Genomic DNA, 17,479 nt, shown 5'->3' on the forward strand with positions numbered 1-17,479 from the left:
CAGAATCTCTCCTGAATAGCAAATATATCGCCATTTCAGTGAGTTTTTAAGCAACTCTATACAATTCGACATTATCAGAGCAATGTGATAGCACTGGGGGAGCATACAGAGGGAGATTTACCAGGATGTTGCCTTGGGGGCAGGAGAGGTTCAGTGAAGGAGATAGATTGGACAGACTGGCGTTGTTTTCCTTAGAGCAGAGCAGATTGAAAGTGTGCGGACATGATTGAGATGTACAAAATGATGAGGGGCATAGATAGGGTAGACAAGAAGAAGCCTCCTCCCCTATCCTTGATGGAGGGATCAATGACTGGGGGAGGGGCATAGATTTAAGGTAAGGGACAGGAGTTCAGAGAGGGATGTGAGGGAAAACATTTTCACTCAATGGGTGATGGAGATCTGGAACTCACTGCCTGTAAGGGTGGGAGAGGCAGAAATCCTCATCACATTGAAGAATGATTTAGATGTGTACTTGCAATTCAAGGCTAGACTCACATTAAGTGGTCTTTGATGTTTCATATGCATATTGCTGCAGAAAATAGGGGCTTGGATAAGGTGAATAGTCAAGGTCTTTTTTCCCAGGGCAGGGAGTCCAAAACTAGAGGGCATTGGTTTAAGGTGAGAGGGGCAAGATTTAAAAGCGACCTGAGGGATAACTTTTTCACACAGAGGGTGGTGCGTGTTTTAGAATGAGCTGCCAGAGGAAGTGGTAGAAGTGGGTACAATATCCACCTTTAAGAGACATTTGGAAAGATACATGGATATGAAAGGTTTTGACGGATATTGGCCAAACATAAGCAAATGCGGCTAGTTCCATTTGGAGACCTGGTCAGCATCGTTGTGTTGGCCTATTTCTGTTCTGTGACCTTACGAGTGGGAGTATGGTGTTAGACAACAGAGGTGGTTGCTTTTGACTGGCATGGATGATGTTCAAAGTGGGGTGTCGGATGGGGACAGTGACGGTAACCCCAGGATGTTGACAGTAGGTGGGGTGTGGACAGTGATGATAACCCCCAGGATGTTGACAGTGGGATGGGGGTGGGAACAGTGACGTTAACCCCCAGGATGTTGAATGTGGGGTGGGTGTGGGGACGGTGACAGTAACCCCCAGGATGTTGAATGTGGGGTTGGTGTGGGGACAGTGACAGTAACCCCTGGGATGTTGAATGTGGGTGAGGGTGGGGACCGTGACAGTAACCGCCGGGATGTTGATACTGCGGGGGTGGGGATAGTGGCAGTAACCCCGAAGATTTCAGAGTGCAGGGATTAGGGACAGTGATAATAATAACATTGAACATCAAGAGGGCAATGGTTGGATGGTGTACCATTTGGCCATTCATAGTTAACAGAAATCTTTCGAAGTGTAGATTTTACAACAGATGGAGATTTTGCAATGATGTGAAATCTCAGTTGTTTTATTTCTCCTTTCTGTCATTTATTATCCTGTCATAGAAGATAACGTCTGTGGAAAAAAAAGACAATTTCAACATCCAATCTTTTATTTCCTCTTTGTCTTGTTTTGTTCCAGTTCCTGTTGCTGGGGTTTCCCTCACCCCCAGAGTCAATAAAATGGAGGTTCCAATTGGGAATCGTCTTGTTCGAGAGTGTGTATTGTGTCGAGGTACAGGACCGTACTTTCAATGCTACTTTCAAAGGTAAGCCTTAATGCCAGCAGGAATTACAACTTTAGCTCAGACAGGAGAGAGCTGGCCGTTGAATCCTTCCAGTCCCAGCACCAAGGCAGACACCAGTGCGTCGCGATCAACCGGGGTTGGAACAATATTTAATGTGACCAGGTATTCCATCAACCTCACAGAGCCAGGTATTTCATTCTTCATCTTTGATCTGTGTTCGTTCTTCACTGGGGTCCAGTTGATATCTTGACATGAACACTAAAGAATTGCTTTTGACACTCAGCAGGTTAGCAGCATCTGTCCGGGGGAGGGAGAGAGACAAAGAGAGAGAGAGAGAGAGAGTAATATCCTTTCTCAGATAAGGGAGGCCTTCATAGCGAGAGGATTCAAGTCCAAGTGCAGGGATGTCTCGTTACAATTGGACAGGGTGAGACCACACCCTGGAGAACTGTGTACGCAGTTTGGGGATTTCCTTATTTGAGGAAGGATATTGTGCCTATGGAGGGAGTGCAGCGAAGGTTTCCCAGAATGATTCCTGGGATAGCAGGACTGACAGGTGGAGATAGACTGGATCGGTTAGGATGACATTCACTGGAGTTGAAAAGAATTAAGGGGAAATCTCATAGAAACCTATAAATTTGAACAAGGATGAGACAGAGTAAACAAGGGGAGGGTGTTCCGGGCGACTGGTCGGAGAGTCCGGAACCATGCGGTCACAGTAAAAAGGAAATGGAGTGGGACTGAGATGGGGATAAATGTCTTCACCCAGAGAGTGGGGAGCCTGTAGAGTTCTCTGCCACAGAAAGCAGTCAGGGGCCAGAACACTGAATGTTGTTCAGGAAGGAGTTGGATTGAGTTCTTTGGGGCTCAAGAGAGAGTGCAGGGAGACAAGCGGCTGTGTTGGGTGATCAGCCATGATCCCTTTGAATGGGCGGAGCAGGCTAGAGGGGCGGAATGGCCTCCTCCTGTTGATATTTTCGATGTTTCTTTGTGAATGGCCCAGTTGCTGCTGACTGGTGGAGGTCAAGGCAAGTTTTGCCTCGTTATATGCAGGCCGTGAAAATGAAGGACAGTAACTTCTAGTTGACAATTTAGAGAGAGTTGGTGCAGAGTGATCTTTTTTTTTTGAGTTTAGCATCGAATAGTTTGGGTTGGATTGGTGGGATATTGTTTCTGTGCAGCCTCTCTCATTAAGAATCATGTTACTGCAATGGTGAGGGTTTGAAGGGAATTTTACAGACACAGGGTTTCCCTCCAAGTGGATGAGTGTTGGCAGAGGATGGGGTGGTGGGCGGAGTGGGGGGCGACAGGAATACTGGGGTTGGTGTTTGCTGAAGGGATGATGTTATTGATAGGAAATGCCTCTCTGAATCCAGCACAGGAACACAGCACTGAGATGGCAGTACTCATTGTCCCACTGTTTCTGATCCTTTCTCTCATCATATTGCTTCCCATTAAACTCCGGAATTGGTGGGTGAGACACTCCAGGAGGTAACCCCAGCGATCATTCTCCGGTCAGCACTCGATGTAGGTTTCAAACTGATGTTGGTCACATAGTGTATGAGGGTGTGTGTATGAGAGGGTATGTGTGTGAGTGCGTTTGAGTGAGAGTATGAAAGTGTACCTCCTGCAAGTTTCCCTCTGAGCCACTCACCATCCCAACTTGGAAATGTATCAGCCATTCATTTAGTGTCGCTGGGTCAAAGTCCTGTAGTTCCCTCTCTAATGGTATCGTGGAACTGCAGTGGTTCAAGAAGGCAGCTTAATACCCGCTTCTCAAGGGGCCACCTAGGGATGGATAATAAATTTTCGGCCCAGCCAGTGATTTCCATGTCGCACAAGTGAATTATAAAAGAAATAAAGCACTATTTGGGATTGTGCTTTGTGAGGATGTGGGCAGGCTGAGCAAGTGGCAGACGAAATTATTTGGGGAGACAATGGTTCAGAGGAATGGTCAGCACAGATATAAACTAAAGGTTAAAATTGGAATAATTGTTGCTTGCGCATCAGTCAAAGAACCCAGATTCATTTGCTAGCTGGAGAAGCTGAATATTTACAGTAAAACTTTCCTATGTTCTTTCTCTCTTATTTTCTCCAGCTGCTTCTTCCAACAGTTCCCGGTGGCACAGGTAAATTAGTGAGGCGGTTAGCAACTTCGAACAGCATTCCAACACTGTCCAAATGGCCTGAAAATCACCCTGGGGTGTAAACCCAGTAATTTTACATTTGTTAGACAAATTGGAGCAAATGAACCATTGTGTCTGACACGTTTGCAAATCTAAAGCACAACAGTTCAAATCGAGGACACACTCACAATTTCCGTTAGACAGTGAACTGAGCATTGATCAGACCCATTAGCGGTGAGACTATCCATTGCAGTTAGAAGAATTGAAAAAGGCAACTTATCATCTGAATAGGAGAAAAAGTTCAAAGTATCAGTGCAAAGTCTACAGCAGGTCACAAGGAAGACATTTATTGCAAAAGGAATGGATTTTGGAAGTAGGTAATTGTTACTGCAACTGTACAAGGAATTGGGGTTTCCACATCCGGAGTACTGCAGACAGTTTTGGTCCCCTTCTTTGAGAAGGGATCTAGTTGAATTGGAGGGAGTTGAAAGGAAATCACTGAATTGATTGCCCAGATGAAAGGTTAGTCTTATGAGAAGAGACTGGTACAATTTTGATCTCTTTACTTGAGGACAGATGCAGTTTATACTGGAGGTAGTTCAGAGGAGATTCACTCAATCATTTCCAGAGAGGAAGGGTTTATCTTAGATGAGAGATTGAGCAGTTTCTCTGGAGTTTGGAAGAGAGGAGATCTAACTGAGGGCTACAAGATGCTGAAGGGGGTATTGACAAGGAGTTGGAGAGAGGATGTTTGCTTGTGTGGGAGAATCTAGAACAAGAGGTTATCATTTCAGGATAAGGGGCTGGGCAGACTGAAAACAGGGGGAATGAATTCTCTCAAATGAGGACAGGGTTGCAAATCTGTGAAATCACTCCCCCTGACCCTCACCACCCAGGACACTGCATAAATTGGAGGAGGAGACAGACAGATTGTTAATCAGTGATGGATCAAAGGGAGTGTTTGCAGGAAAGTGGGGTTGAGGCTGAGATAGGATCAGCTGCGATCGTATGGAATAGCGGAGCAGGTTCCTGGTGGGCTAAATGGACTCAACCTGATCCTAGACTGTATGTTCTTGTGGAGTTATATTATTAGTTAGCAGCAAAACTACTAGGAGGGAGAAAATGAAGTTTGATTTAACAAAATAGGTTTTAATTCATGAACATTGGAAAATAAAGACAAAAGTGACTCAACACAAATTTGGTGAAGGATGTTGGTTGAACGAAACAAAACGACAATACAAAGTAGGGGGTAAAATTCTAAAGGGGGTGCAAGAGCAGAGGGAACTTGGGGTATATATCCACAGATCAGTGAAGGAGGCATAACAGGAGGAGAGCAGTTAATAAAACACACAGCATCCTCAGCTTTATTAATAGGGGCATACAGTCCGAGAACAAGGAGGTGATGTTGAAATTGCAAAAGACACTGGTGGACCTCAGCTGGAGTGTCAGAGAGAGAGAGGGAGAGAGTGATAACTGGTAGGTGGTGGTTCAACCTGAGGGTTACCATGCCTCACACAAGGGGAGGAGTGGAGGAGGACAGTCCTTCATGGTAACCTCAGTCAGTGAGAGATTCAAACCCATGCTGTTGATGTTACTCCACATTCCAAATCAGCCATCCAGCCAACTGAGCTAACCTGACACCCGACACAAAGCAGAGAACAGAAAATAAATTAATTCCAGTGACAGCACAAGTATTGAATGGTGAATATCAGATCATGTTGGAGCGGTTGGGTATTTCTTTGTATGTGTGTAACACCTTACCTTCACAGGCAACAAAAGCTGAATTTAGAAATACATTTGACAAAGGCAGTTGGCCTTCTATTACCCAGGCTGGTTTTGTTCTGTTCTGGACACCTTACTTAAGGAAGGATGTTCAAACCCTGGAGACAGTGTGAAGGACATTTACGAGAATGATACCAACGATGAGGGATTTTAGATACAGGGAAAGGTTCAAGAGATTGAGCTTATTCTATTTCGAGCAGAGAAGATGAAGTAGTGACGTTATTGAGATGTTGAAAGTTCTGAACAATTCTGACAGGGCAAAGAAAGTTATTGTTTTCCCCTCTTTGGTCTACTATTATTAGATTAGATTAGATTAGATTAGATTAGATTACTTACAGTGTGCAAACAGGCCCTTCGGCCCAACAAGTCCTCACCACCCCGCCGAAGCACAACGCACCCATACCCTTACATTTACCCCTTACCTAACACTATGGGCAATTTAGCATGGCCAATTCACCTGACCTGCACATCTTTGGACTGTGGGAGGAAACCGGAGCACCCGGAGGAAACCCACGCAGACACGGGGAGAACGTGCAAACTCCACACAGTCAGTCGCCTGAGGCGGGAATTGAACCCAGGTCTCTATTATTATTATTATGGTCAGAATTTCAAGATTGTCAATGACAGTGTGAGATGAGGAGAAACTTATTTGAGTTGTTGGGTTTGGAATGTGCTGCTTGGGAGGATAAAGATAAAATAAAATATTTGGACTTTCAGTTTCTATTTGAAATCGCTAATTGCTCCGATGTGTGGAAATGCCATTTTGTAACTGCAGGGGGTTCCATGATTTATTAATGTGGAATATTCGTATAAAGGAGCAGGAGGAGGCCATTCAGTCCCTTGAGCCTGTTCCACCATTCAATGGCAGATCTGTGACCTGATTTCACAGACCTGCCTTTGGCCCCTTATCCCCTTAATAACTTTGCTAACCAAACAATGTATCTCTCAGATTTAAAACTATCAACTGATCCAGCAATGCCTGCTGTTGGTGGAAGAGAGTTTCAAACATCTCCCAGCCTTTGTGTGTAGTAGTACTTCCTAAGATCTCTCCTGAACAGTCTGGCTGTAATTCTCTGGATATGCCCTCCCTATTCCCAGTGGAAACACTTTCAATTTATACTCCGTCTTCTCCTGTTAATATCTTTGATCAAATCATCCATGAACCGTGTAAATGCTGGACTGAACAGGCTTAATTTGTGTAATCTTTCCTCATACCTTAACCCCTGAAACCCAGGTATCATTCTTGTAAACTCATGCTGTGCTCCCTCCCAGGCCAATCTATCCTCCCTCTGGTGTGGTGCCCAGATCTGCTCCAAGTGGGGTCTAACCAGGGTGTTGTATAACTACAGCATCCCTTCTGCATCCTTGTACACCAGATCTCTCAGTATAAATGCCAGCATTCAATTAGCTTTCTTCAGGCAATGAATGATAGAAATAAAAGGAAACACAGAAATTGTTGGAAAAACTCGGCAGGGACAGATATTATTTGCCACCTAGAGACTGACAGTTTACTGTAAGACAACCTTTCAACTTTCCTTTTGATCCTTTAGTTTTGCTGGAGCCATGTACTGTTCAGTAAAGAACACGGGCACACGATGGCAACGATTTGTTTTGTTTACAAACCTTGAGATTCTCGAACAAGGGTGTGTACTCTGAGAATTATTATTATTATTATTATTATTATTAAATGGCGGAAAATCAAAGGCTGTGTGCGATGGGTATGACTCAATTTGGAATTTGTAGGGTAGACCCTGGGATCCATCTGAGGAAGACAGAACAATATTGATTTGTCATGATTTCATTCTATTATTCATTAGAGGGATATATATGGTGAGAATCTTCCCTGATTGAGCCATTCCAACTGTCTTAGTCTCAAGTCAGGAGTGTGATGGAATGCTCCCCACTTGCCCATGTGCCAGAATATAGTTGCAGCTCCAACAACACTCGAGAAACTCGACACCATCGAGGGACAAAGCAGCTCCACTTGGTTGGAACCACATCCATAAGCACCCACTCCCTCGACTAGCCATGCTCAGTAGCAGCAGTGTGTACCATCTACAAGATGTACTGTGGAAATACACCAAAGATCCTCAGGCAGCACCTTCAAAAGCACAACCACTTCCATCTAGAAGAACAAGTACAGCAGATACGTGGGAACACCCACTCTCTGCAAGTTCCCCTTCCAGCCACTCAGTGTCCTGACATGGAAATATAACACTGTTTCTTCAGTGTCATTGGGTCAAAATCCTGGTAGTCCCTCCCTCAGGGCAATGTGTGTCTATCTACAGCATATGGACTGCAGCAGTTCAAGAAAGCAGCTCATCCCTACCTTCTCAAGGGGACAACTAGGGATGAGTTGGGCAATAAATGCTGGGCCCAGCGGGTGATGCCCATGTGCCATGAGTGAATAACAGTAAAAAAAATTGTAAATGATCCCAGGCCCTCTATCTTCCTATGTGAGCTTGTTCTGGGAGGGTGGGCACAACCTTTGAAGTGAATGTTGATGCAAAATACACATTCGATGTTATTGAGTCACCTGGTTTGTGAACTGCTTTGAAAAGGTTGATATATAGCCAAGAGTTTTATATTCCTGCTGGGTTGGGGCTGTGACCTTAATTATCAGTTTGAGGCATCGTTTGCTGTTGGTTTAACATTCTGATCTCTAGACTTTCGGTTCACTTTGTTTATATTTTCTTGATTATAGATGATTCCAAAACGAATAGCAGTTTTCACCATCTCAAAAATAAGAAACGCTGGTAAAGGATACAGTCCTTTCATAACATTTCTGGTTCAGTGAAACTAGAGATTTTCTCGAGTTTATCTTAACCCTCTAATACCCAACCACTTTTAAACATCGCTAGTGAGAAAGGCCAATTTTGATGGTATGAGGCAAAAATTTTCAAAAGCTGATTGGGCGCGGATGTTCGCAGGTGAAGGGACGGCTGGAAAATGGGAAGCCTTCAGAAATGAGATAACAAGAGTCCAGAGAAAGTATATGCCTGTTAGGGTGAAAGGAAAGGCTGGTAGGTGTAGGGAATGTTGGATGACTAAAGAAATTGAGGTTTTGGTTAAGGAAAAGAAGGAAGCATATGTCAGGTATAGACAGGATAGATCGAGTGAATCCTTAGAAGAGTATAAAGGCAGTAGGAGTATACTTAAGAGAGAAATCAGGAGGGGGGAAAAAAGGGGACATGAGATAGCTTTGGCAAATAGAGTTAAGGAGAATTCAAAGGGTTTTTACAAATACATTAAGGACAAAAGGGTAATTAGGGAGAGAATAGGGCTCCTCAAAGATCAGCAAGGTGGCCTTTGTGTGGAGCCGCAGAAGTTGGCAGGATACTAAAACAGTATTTTGTATCAGTATTTACATGGAGGACATGGAAGGTTTTGAATGTAGGGAAACAGATGGTGACATCTTGAAAAATGTCCATATTACCTTGAAATGTCTTGAAATACATAAGAGTGGATAAATCCCCAGGACCTGATCAGATGTACCCTAGAAGTCTGTGGGAAGCTAGAGAAGTGATTGCTGGGCCTCTTGCTGAGATATTTGATCATTGATAGTCACAGATGAGGTGCCAGAAGACTGGAGGTTGTCTAATGTGGTGCCACTGTTTAAGGTGGTAAGGACAAGCCAGGTAATAATAGACCAGTGAGCTTGACGTCAATGGTGGGCAAGTTGTTGGGGATCCTGAGGGAATCCTGAGGGACAGGATGTACATGTATTTGGAAAGGCAAGGACTGATTAGGGATAGTCAATATGGCTTTGTGCGTAGGAAATCATGTCTCACAAACTTGATTGAGTTTTTCGAAGAAGTAACAAAGAGGATTGATGAAGGCAGAACATAAGGTGTGATCCACATGGACTTCAGTCAGGCATTCGACAAGGTTCCCCATGGGAGACTGATTAGCAAGGTTAGATTCCATGGAATGCAGGGAGAACTAGCCATTTGGATACAGAACTGGCTCAAAGGTAGGAGACGTAGGCTGGTGGTGGAGGGTTTTTCTGACTGGAGACCTGTGACTAGTGGAGTGCCACAAAGATTGGTGTTAGGTCCATGACTTTTCATCATTTATATAAATGATTTGGATGTGAGCATAAGAGGTATAGTTAGTAAATTTGCAGGTGACACCAAAACTGAAGGTGTAGTTGACAGCAAAGAAGGTTACCTCTGATTACAACAGGACCTTAATCAGATGGACCATTGGGCTGAGAAAGGTAAATGTGAGGTGTTGCATTTTGGGAAAGCAAATCTTAGCAGGACTTATACACTTAATGGTAAGGTCCTAGGGAATGTTGCTGAACAAAGAGACCTTGGAGTGCAGGTTCATAGCTCCTTGAAAGTGGAGTCGTGGGTAGATAGGATAGTGGAAAAGGTGTTTGGTATGCTTTCTTTTATTGGTAAGAAATTGAGTACAGGAGTTGGGAAGTCTTCTTGCGACTGTACAGGCCACTTTTGGAATATTGCGTGCAATTCTGGTCTCCTTCCTATCAGAAAGATGTTGTTAAACTTGAAAGGATTCAAAAAAGATTTACAAGGATGTTGCCAGGGTTGGAGGATTTGAGCTTTAGGGAGAGGTTGAATAGGCTGGGGCTGTTTTCTCTGGAGCATCGGAGGCTGAGGGGTGACCTTATAGAGGTTTATAAAATCATGAGGGGCATGGATAGGATAAATCTCCCTGTGCATCCTCTCACAATTCATTTAGATTCCACGAGTTAGTGCTATGAGGAACAGTCAGCAAATGCAGCTTAACACGTGGCTGCGAGGCTGGAGCAGGAGGGAGGGCTTCAGATACCTAGACCATTGGGATACCTTCTGGGGAAGGTGGGACCTGTACATGAAGGATGGGTGGGAGATTTGCTCATGTGATTCAGGAGGGTTTAAACTCGTTTGACAGGGGGTTGGGAATCAGATCCACATGTCTGAGAGGGGGTCAGTTGCAAAATGGACAGTGACAGGATATATTGAATCTATCAGGAAGGTTTCTCATGCGATGAAACAAAGGGATCGGTTAAAGTGTGTTTACTTTAATGCCAGGAGTGTCTGAAATAAGAGTGACGAACTTAGAGCATGGATCAGTACTTGGGGCTACAATGTTGTGGTCATAATGGAAACGTGGGTTTCACAGGGGCAGGAATGATTGCTTGATGTTCCAGGGTTTAGAACGTTTAAAAAGAACAGGGAGGGTGGAAAAAGAGGAGGGGGTGTAGCATTGCTAATCAGAGAGTGCATCACAGCTACAGAAATGAAGGTTGTTGAGGAAGGTTTTTCTACTGAGTCAGTATGGGTGGAAGTTAAGAACAGCAAGGGAATAACCACCGCATTGGGGGTTTTCTACAGACCACCTAATTGCAGTAGAGAGATTTAAGATCTCATAGGTGAGCAGATTCTGGAAAAATGCAAAAGTAGCAGAGTTGTTATTATGGGTGATTTTGACTTTCCCAATATTGACTGGAACCTCCTTAGTGCAGATGGTTTGGATGGAGCCATTTTTGTCATTTGTGTTCAGGAGGGTTTCCTTACTCAGTATGTGGACAGGACAACAAGGCGGGCAGCCATTTTGGGTTTGGTGCTCAGCAATGAGACAGGACAGGTGTCAGATCTTGTGGTGGGAGAGCACTTTGGTGAAAGTGATCACAACTGCCTCACATTTAGCATAGCCTTAGAAAGTGAAAGGAGTAGTTACCGAGGGAAGATATTCAATTGGGGACAAGGAAATTATGGCGCTATCAGACAGGAGTTGGGAAGTACAGACTGGGAGCAATTGCTCCACAGAAGGGGCACAGCAGACATGTGGAGATTATTTAAGGAGCAGTTGTTGCAAGTGATGCACAAATTTGTTCCTCTGAGACTGGTAAGAAGGGGTAAGATTAAGGAACCTTGGATGACGAGAACAGAGGAACTTCTCGTCAAAAGGAAGAAGACAGCTTGCGTAAGGTGGAGGAAGCGAGCTAGCACAGCTTTAGAGGATTACAGGCTTGCTAGAAAAGAGCTCAGAAATGGACTGAGGAGAGCCAGGAGGGGGCATGAAAAAGGCTTGGCAAGAAGGATTAGGGAGAACCCAAAGGCATTTTACTCCTATGTAACGAATAAGAGAATGATCAGGGAGAAGGTAGGGCCGATCAGGGATAGCGGAGGGAACTTGTGCGTGGAGTCTGAGCAGTTAGGGGAAGCCCTAATTGAGTTTTTTGCTTTGGTTTTCACCGAGGAAAGGTAACTTGTTGTAAATGAAAACTTAGGAGCTGGGACACAGTCTTGACCCGATCAAGATTGATGAAGTTGATGTGCTAGAAATTTTGGAAAACATTAAGATTGATAAGTCCCCAGGGCCAGACCAGATTTACCCTAGGCTGCTCCGGGAAGTGAGAAAGGAGGTTGCTAAGTTTCTGGCGAGGATATTTGCCTCCTCAGTCTCCATGGGAGTCGTACCGGAGGATTGGAAGGAGGTGTATATTGTTTCTCTTTTAAGAAGTTTAATACGGAAATCCCTGGCAATTATAGACCAGTCAAGTCTTATGTCTGTGGTCAGCAAAGTTTTGGAAAGAATTCTGAGGGATAGGATTTATGACTATTTGGCAAAGCATAGTGTGATTAAAGACAGTCAGCATGGCTTTGTGAGGGGCAGGTCATACCTCACAAATCTTATTGAGTTCTTTGAGGAGGTGTCCAGACAGGTTGACGACAGTTGAGCAGTGGATGTGGTGTATATGGACTTCAGCAAGACATTTGATAGGGTATCCCATGGTAGGGGGGAGTTTAAGAGCCGCGAGGTTTTGCTGCAGCTCTACAAGTCCCTGGTGAGACCACACTTGGAATATTGTGTCCAGTTCTGGTCACCTCACTATCGGAAAGATACAGAGGCTTTGAAGAGGGTGCAAAGAAGGTTCACCAGGATGCTGCCTAGATTGGAGGGCTTGCCTTATGCAGAAAGGTTGAATAAGCTTGGACTTTTCTCGAGAGAGAGAGAGAGAGAGAGAGAGAAGGAGGAAGAGAGGAGACCTGTTCGAGGTCTACAAAATAATGAGAGGAATAGATAGAGTCAATAGCCAGAGACTTTTCCCCAGGGCAGGATTGACTGGTACGAGGAGTCATATTTTGAAGATATTAGGAGGAAGGTATAAAGGAGACGCCAGAGGTAGGTTCTTTATACAGAAAGTTGTGAATGCATGGAATGCGTTGCCAGCTGTGGTGGTGGAAGCAGAGTCATTGAGGATATTTCAGTGACTGCTGGACATGCACATGGTTAAGTTACTGTATTTTACATTAGGATCAAATCTCGGCACAACATCGTGGTCCAAAGGGGGATTCTGTGCTGTACTTTTCTATGTTCTATGCGAACCATTGGTAAAATGTCTTTTCTTTCATTTACAGGTCACTCTCATGGTGCAGCAGGAAGGAAGCATGTAAGTTATATTGCAGTGAAGAAAACAGCAGTTAATTTTTAATCAGCAAAGTTATGTGTTTAGCAGGTGCTTAATGTAAGTTCACTGTTGTCTTATTACAGAGCGGGGGGAGAGGTGTGGGGGTAGAAAGAGAGAGAAAAAGCAACAACTGTTTATGGTTTAAACTGAGGGTCACCACATCTAAGGCACAGGGAATGATCATTCACAGCAATCTCAACCAGAGCAGCAATTGAACCGCATGCTGTCAGCGTGACTATACATTGTAAGCCAACTATAGAATCAACTGAGCAAACCAACTCCTACATGGCCAGTGGTAAAAATATTGGGTGGCACAGTTGCTCAGTGGTTAGCATTTGCTGCCTCACAGTGCCAGGGACTCAGGAATAATTCCAGCCTCGGGTGACTGTCTGTCTAAAGGGAATTTGCATATTCTCCCCTTCTCTGCATGGGTATTCTCCGGGTTCTCTGGTTTCCTCCCACAGTCCAAAGATATGCAGTTTAGATGGATTGGCCATGTTACGTTGCCATAGTGTGAGGGTTATGCAGGCTAGGAACGTTAGCCATGGTAAATGCAGGGTTATGGGGATTAGAGAGGATGGTGGGTCAGGGTGGGATGTTATTCAGAGGGTCAGTATATGGGCCGATGGGCTGAAAGGCCTGCTTCGACGCTGTAGGATTCTATGATGTGCAGGTTAGGGGAATTGGCCATGGTTAATGCAGGATTACAGGAGTAGGGTCTGGGTGAGATCCTCTTCACTGGCTTGGGACAGACTGGATGGGCTGAATGCCCTTTGCACACTATATGGATTCTGGGGAGATCAATGTTTAACTCAGTGGTGTGGGGCAATTTATTCTGATCTCAATTTTGGTGAGATTCACTTTGAGTTTCTGAAATAACGGGGAAACAAAATCCTATGTTTTCAGCTCCCCAGGGTATGCCTGCTGATGTGAATTTGAAACTTGCTGTGGCAGGTAGTGGATTTGGAGTAAGATATTAAACAAAAGCAGATCTGGAGTTAAGACTCTAATGATGACTGTTGTCAGGAACAAATAACCATCTGGTTCAAAATTGAAGATTGAGGTGAGGAGGAATTTCTTCTCTCGGAGGGTTGAGTGTCTTTGGAATTCCTTGCAACAGAGAGCTGTGTGTGGGGACAGCGAATAGATTTAAGGCTGGGGTAGGTAGATTCCTGATCAGTCAGGGAATTGAGGGTTACATGTTAAGTGCAGGAAAGTGAGTGTGAGGAATCAGGCATCAGCCATGATGGTATTGAATAGCTGAGCCGGCTTGAGGGGCCGAATGGCCTTCTCCTGTTCATGTCTGTGATTGTTCTTAAGGGAATGAAATCTGCCCTCTTTACCTGGTCTTCTCTGCACTCCTAACCCTTTGCAAACTTTTCACTGGCTCTGGCTGAGCCAGTCGATTGGTTCAAGGATATTTCGGAATTGTATTCACTTCCCACTTTGGCAGAGATGGCCATGTCCTGTTCAGAGTACCAAGAAATAACATTTGTCAGGGTCAGTTTTAGGCTTGTTCCAGTCATGTGCATTGCCAAGAGAAATTGGTCTGTATAATGACCCCAGATATTCACAGCTCCTCCTATACACTGGTTGTCTTTCAGGCAAAGTTTGTTATTCTCATCTGTTTTCACCGAGTCATACAGCACGGAAACAGGCTCTTCAGCCCAACTCGCCCGTGCCGACCAGGTTTCCCAAACTCAACTAGTCCCACTTGTCTGCATTTGGCCCATATCTCTAAACCTTTCTTATCCATGTACCTTTCCAGATGTCTTTTAAATGTAATTTTACCTGCCTCTACCACTTCCTCTGGCAGCTTATTCCATATACACACTGCCTTCTGTGGGATAAATTTGCCTTTCTGGTCCTGTTTTAATCTTTCCTTCTCACCTTAAACCTATGCCCACTAGCTTTGGACACCCCACCCTGGGTAAAAGAGCATATCCATTTACCTTTTCTGTGCCCCTCGTGATTTTATAACTTGCCTCAGCCTCCAATGCTCCAAGGGAGAAAAGCTACCCAGCTTATGAAGCTTCTCCTTATAAGTCAAACCCTGCAATCTTGGTAACATCTTTGTAAATCTTTTCTGTAACCTTTCTTGCTTAACAACATCTTTTCTACAGCAGGTTGACCAGAACTGTACGCAATGGAATTCATCTGCCAGATTTCTGCCCATTTGGCCAACTTGTCAATCTCCCTGTGAAGTCACTCAGCATCATCCTCACAATTCACTCCTCTCCCTGAGTTAGTGTCAACTGCAATTTAGAGATTATGTCCTCAACACCCAACTCCGAATCATTTATAGAACCAATGTGGTTGTCAATGTGTACGTGTCAGTTTCTTCTTTGTGCATGTAAATATCAATTTACCTTCCGTTTCCCCTATGTGAATATGTGAATGTATTTACCAGTCTGCTCCTGCTCTGTGAATTGAGACCGTCAATGTTGACCTGTATTTGTCGGTTTCCTATGTGAATGTGTGAGTGTATTTACTGGTCTGTCCCTGCTGTGAATTGAGTATGTTGATATTAATCTGTATTTGTCATTTTCTCCTATGTCAATATGTGAATGATATTTTTATACCAATACGCAACACAACAGCATGTGATCTCAAAATCAGAATCACTGATATGGTATAGCACAGAAGCAGACCATTCAGCCCATTGTGCCTGTACTGGTACATTCTGTTATGCATCAGTTCTGCAGTAATTGGGAATGTAAATTTCATCCACACATTGTCAGTGTCTATATGGAAAGGACAATTTAACAACAGTTCTGTAGACAGCTGACTTTTAATAACTGTAGTCCTTGGTTGGTCAGATCACATTTGTGTTCAGTTCTGGGCAATTTATTTAAGGAAGGATCCTCAAGCTCTGTAGAGGGGTCATTGGAGATTTACTGGATCTCATTCACGTGTGTTCAGTTGTGGTTTTGTCCGAGTGTAGCACAAACTCTGTAAATAAACTCTTTTCAATGATGCTTAATTGTATTGCATTTCAGTCTGTTTATTTTTACATTCTGTGTGAGTGCATGTATAGTAGACTTTATCAGGCGCTGCTGGGCACTGTCTATCCTCAGCTGTGATAAGTGATGTTGAGAGTCGATTCATATCTGGAAATAATTGAGGCCAAATTTTATTCTTTTCCTTTCAGCATCCAGTGGCTGAGTGAGAGTGAGTTTACTCTTGTGCTGCCAGTCTGTATCTCAGGTCATTTCTCCTGTAGTGAATGGGCAACAGCCGAAGTTCTTTAATTGTTAGTGCCTGTAGGAATCACGTGCAAGTGAAAGTGTAACACACTGCAACAGAAAGGATTCTGTGCTGTTATTCAGAGTCCAGGTAGGAAACACAATGGACCTTTTGTATCTTGGATAGTGTGGAATCTAATAGAGAGTAATGATGTAAAATGTTGGTCTCAGAAAGCCATCAGCTTTTGTTTCAGTGCATAGTGATGTTCTTTTATGAATACTGGTGAAGTAACAATCAGTGCAAACTGAATCCATTTGCAACTTTGTGACAAACAATTCAACTGTATTGGAACTGACTAACCTTGTACGGAAAAGACAATTGGCTAATTCACTTCTATTTTTTTGATGCAAACAGGACATTACCCTGCTGATGATGCACCATTAGCAGTAATCTTATGTTGCTCTATAGTAGGGAGGAGGAATAGAAAAGGACCTTGTTTTTTTTTTGTGTCATGCAATGCAGAATATGTAAACTGTCAAATTAAGTTTATGGAATAATCAACACTGTTCAACTCTGTTTGAAAATAAAATGTGCAATTCTACAAGCCTACCAATTTTTGCTTTTTTTTCCCCCCTTTTCTCCACTGCTTTGAAGGGTGGTTATTAGATTCCATTGATGCATTGTGAAAATTGCAGCCAAATTTCATGCTTTTTTGGTGAGACATCCCAGGGAGGGGGAGGAGGAATGCAGAGATCTGTAGAAAATTGCAACAATTTTGAAAGAAGTACATAATTATCCAAAAAAAAGTTTCTGGATGGACTGAAACAGACAAAACAAAGTCTTCTGCTGCAATATGAAGAAATGCAGAATGATGTGATAAAGATGGGGATGATAAGCTCCTCTGATCCCATGATCCATTTATGCAAATGGATGCTGGCTGATCAGGATGAAAATTGTTAGCTGGTTGTTTCTGATCAGTGCAGACTCAAAAGTTTCAAAGGGCCTGATTCTGTGCTATAGGCCTCTCTGACAAAGGATCTGTGGGTAGAAATAATTTTGAACATAACATTCTGTGTTACTTGCAATGTCAATGGAACTGCATGGCTGTTAGACATTGTACTGTGTGTCAGGATAGTGTATGTTTTTGAAACTCATCATAAGTCAGAGAACGAGCGAGTAAGAGAGAGATCGAGATAGAGACTCTGTGTGTGTGTGTGTGTGTGTGGTGGGGGGAAACATATGGTTACGTACCTACACATTAATCATTCTATGTAAAGCTTTGACACAGATTGTGCATTTGGAATTCATATTATTTGATTGCTGTGTCT

General features: G+C 43.7%; 1 protein-coding gene and 1 long non-coding RNA gene across 10 annotated transcripts in view; one reads left to right on the forward strand and one right to left on the reverse strand.

Annotated features, from left to right (window-relative positions):
* Positions 1-17,479, reverse strand: part of LOC122547020 (uncharacterized) — a 73,314-nt gene that overhangs the window by 25,045 nt on the left and 30,790 nt on the right. For 2 of the 8 annotated variants that reach the window (XR_015755193.1, XR_015755185.1), the window contains exons 6-7: positions 14,309-14,431; positions 1,395-1,931 (exon numbers count right to left, since the gene is read on the reverse strand). The exons of 1 other annotated variant lie outside the window; for it this stretch is intronic. This is a non-coding gene — a long non-coding RNA (uncharacterized LOC122547020). Of the gene's footprint in view, positions 1-1,394; positions 1,932-3,948; positions 4,044-14,308; positions 14,432-15,847; positions 16,076-17,479 lie in introns of those variants that run through there. 5 more of the 8 variants (XR_015755186.1, XR_015755189.1, XR_015755192.1 and 2 more) reach the window with 5 other exon arrangements.
* The window catches only part of LOC148135488 (uncharacterized), a 63,376-nt gene that overhangs the window by 16,327 nt on the left and 29,570 nt on the right, over positions 1-17,479 (forward strand). The window contains exons 2-4 of one of the 2 annotated variants that reach the window (XM_087984780.1): positions 1,529-1,655; positions 7,093-7,185; positions 12,916-13,050. In XM_087984780.1, the coding sequence (XP_087840906.1) occupies positions 1,529-1,655; positions 7,093-7,185; positions 12,916-12,982 (287 nt within the window). In that variant the 3' untranslated portion in view covers positions 12,983-13,050. Of the gene's footprint in view, positions 1-1,526; positions 1,656-7,092; positions 7,186-12,915; positions 13,051-17,479 lie in introns of those variants that run through there. The other variant, XR_015755184.1, reaches the window with a different exon arrangement.

The sequence above is a fragment of the Chiloscyllium plagiosum genome, unplaced genomic scaffold (genome assembly GCF_037043375.1).
Source record: "Chiloscyllium plagiosum isolate Xiang-an unplaced genomic scaffold, Cpla_swu_hap1 HiC_scaffold_49, whole genome shotgun sequence".
NCBI lineage: Eukaryota > Metazoa > Chordata > Chondrichthyes > Orectolobiformes > Hemiscylliidae > Chiloscyllium > Chiloscyllium plagiosum.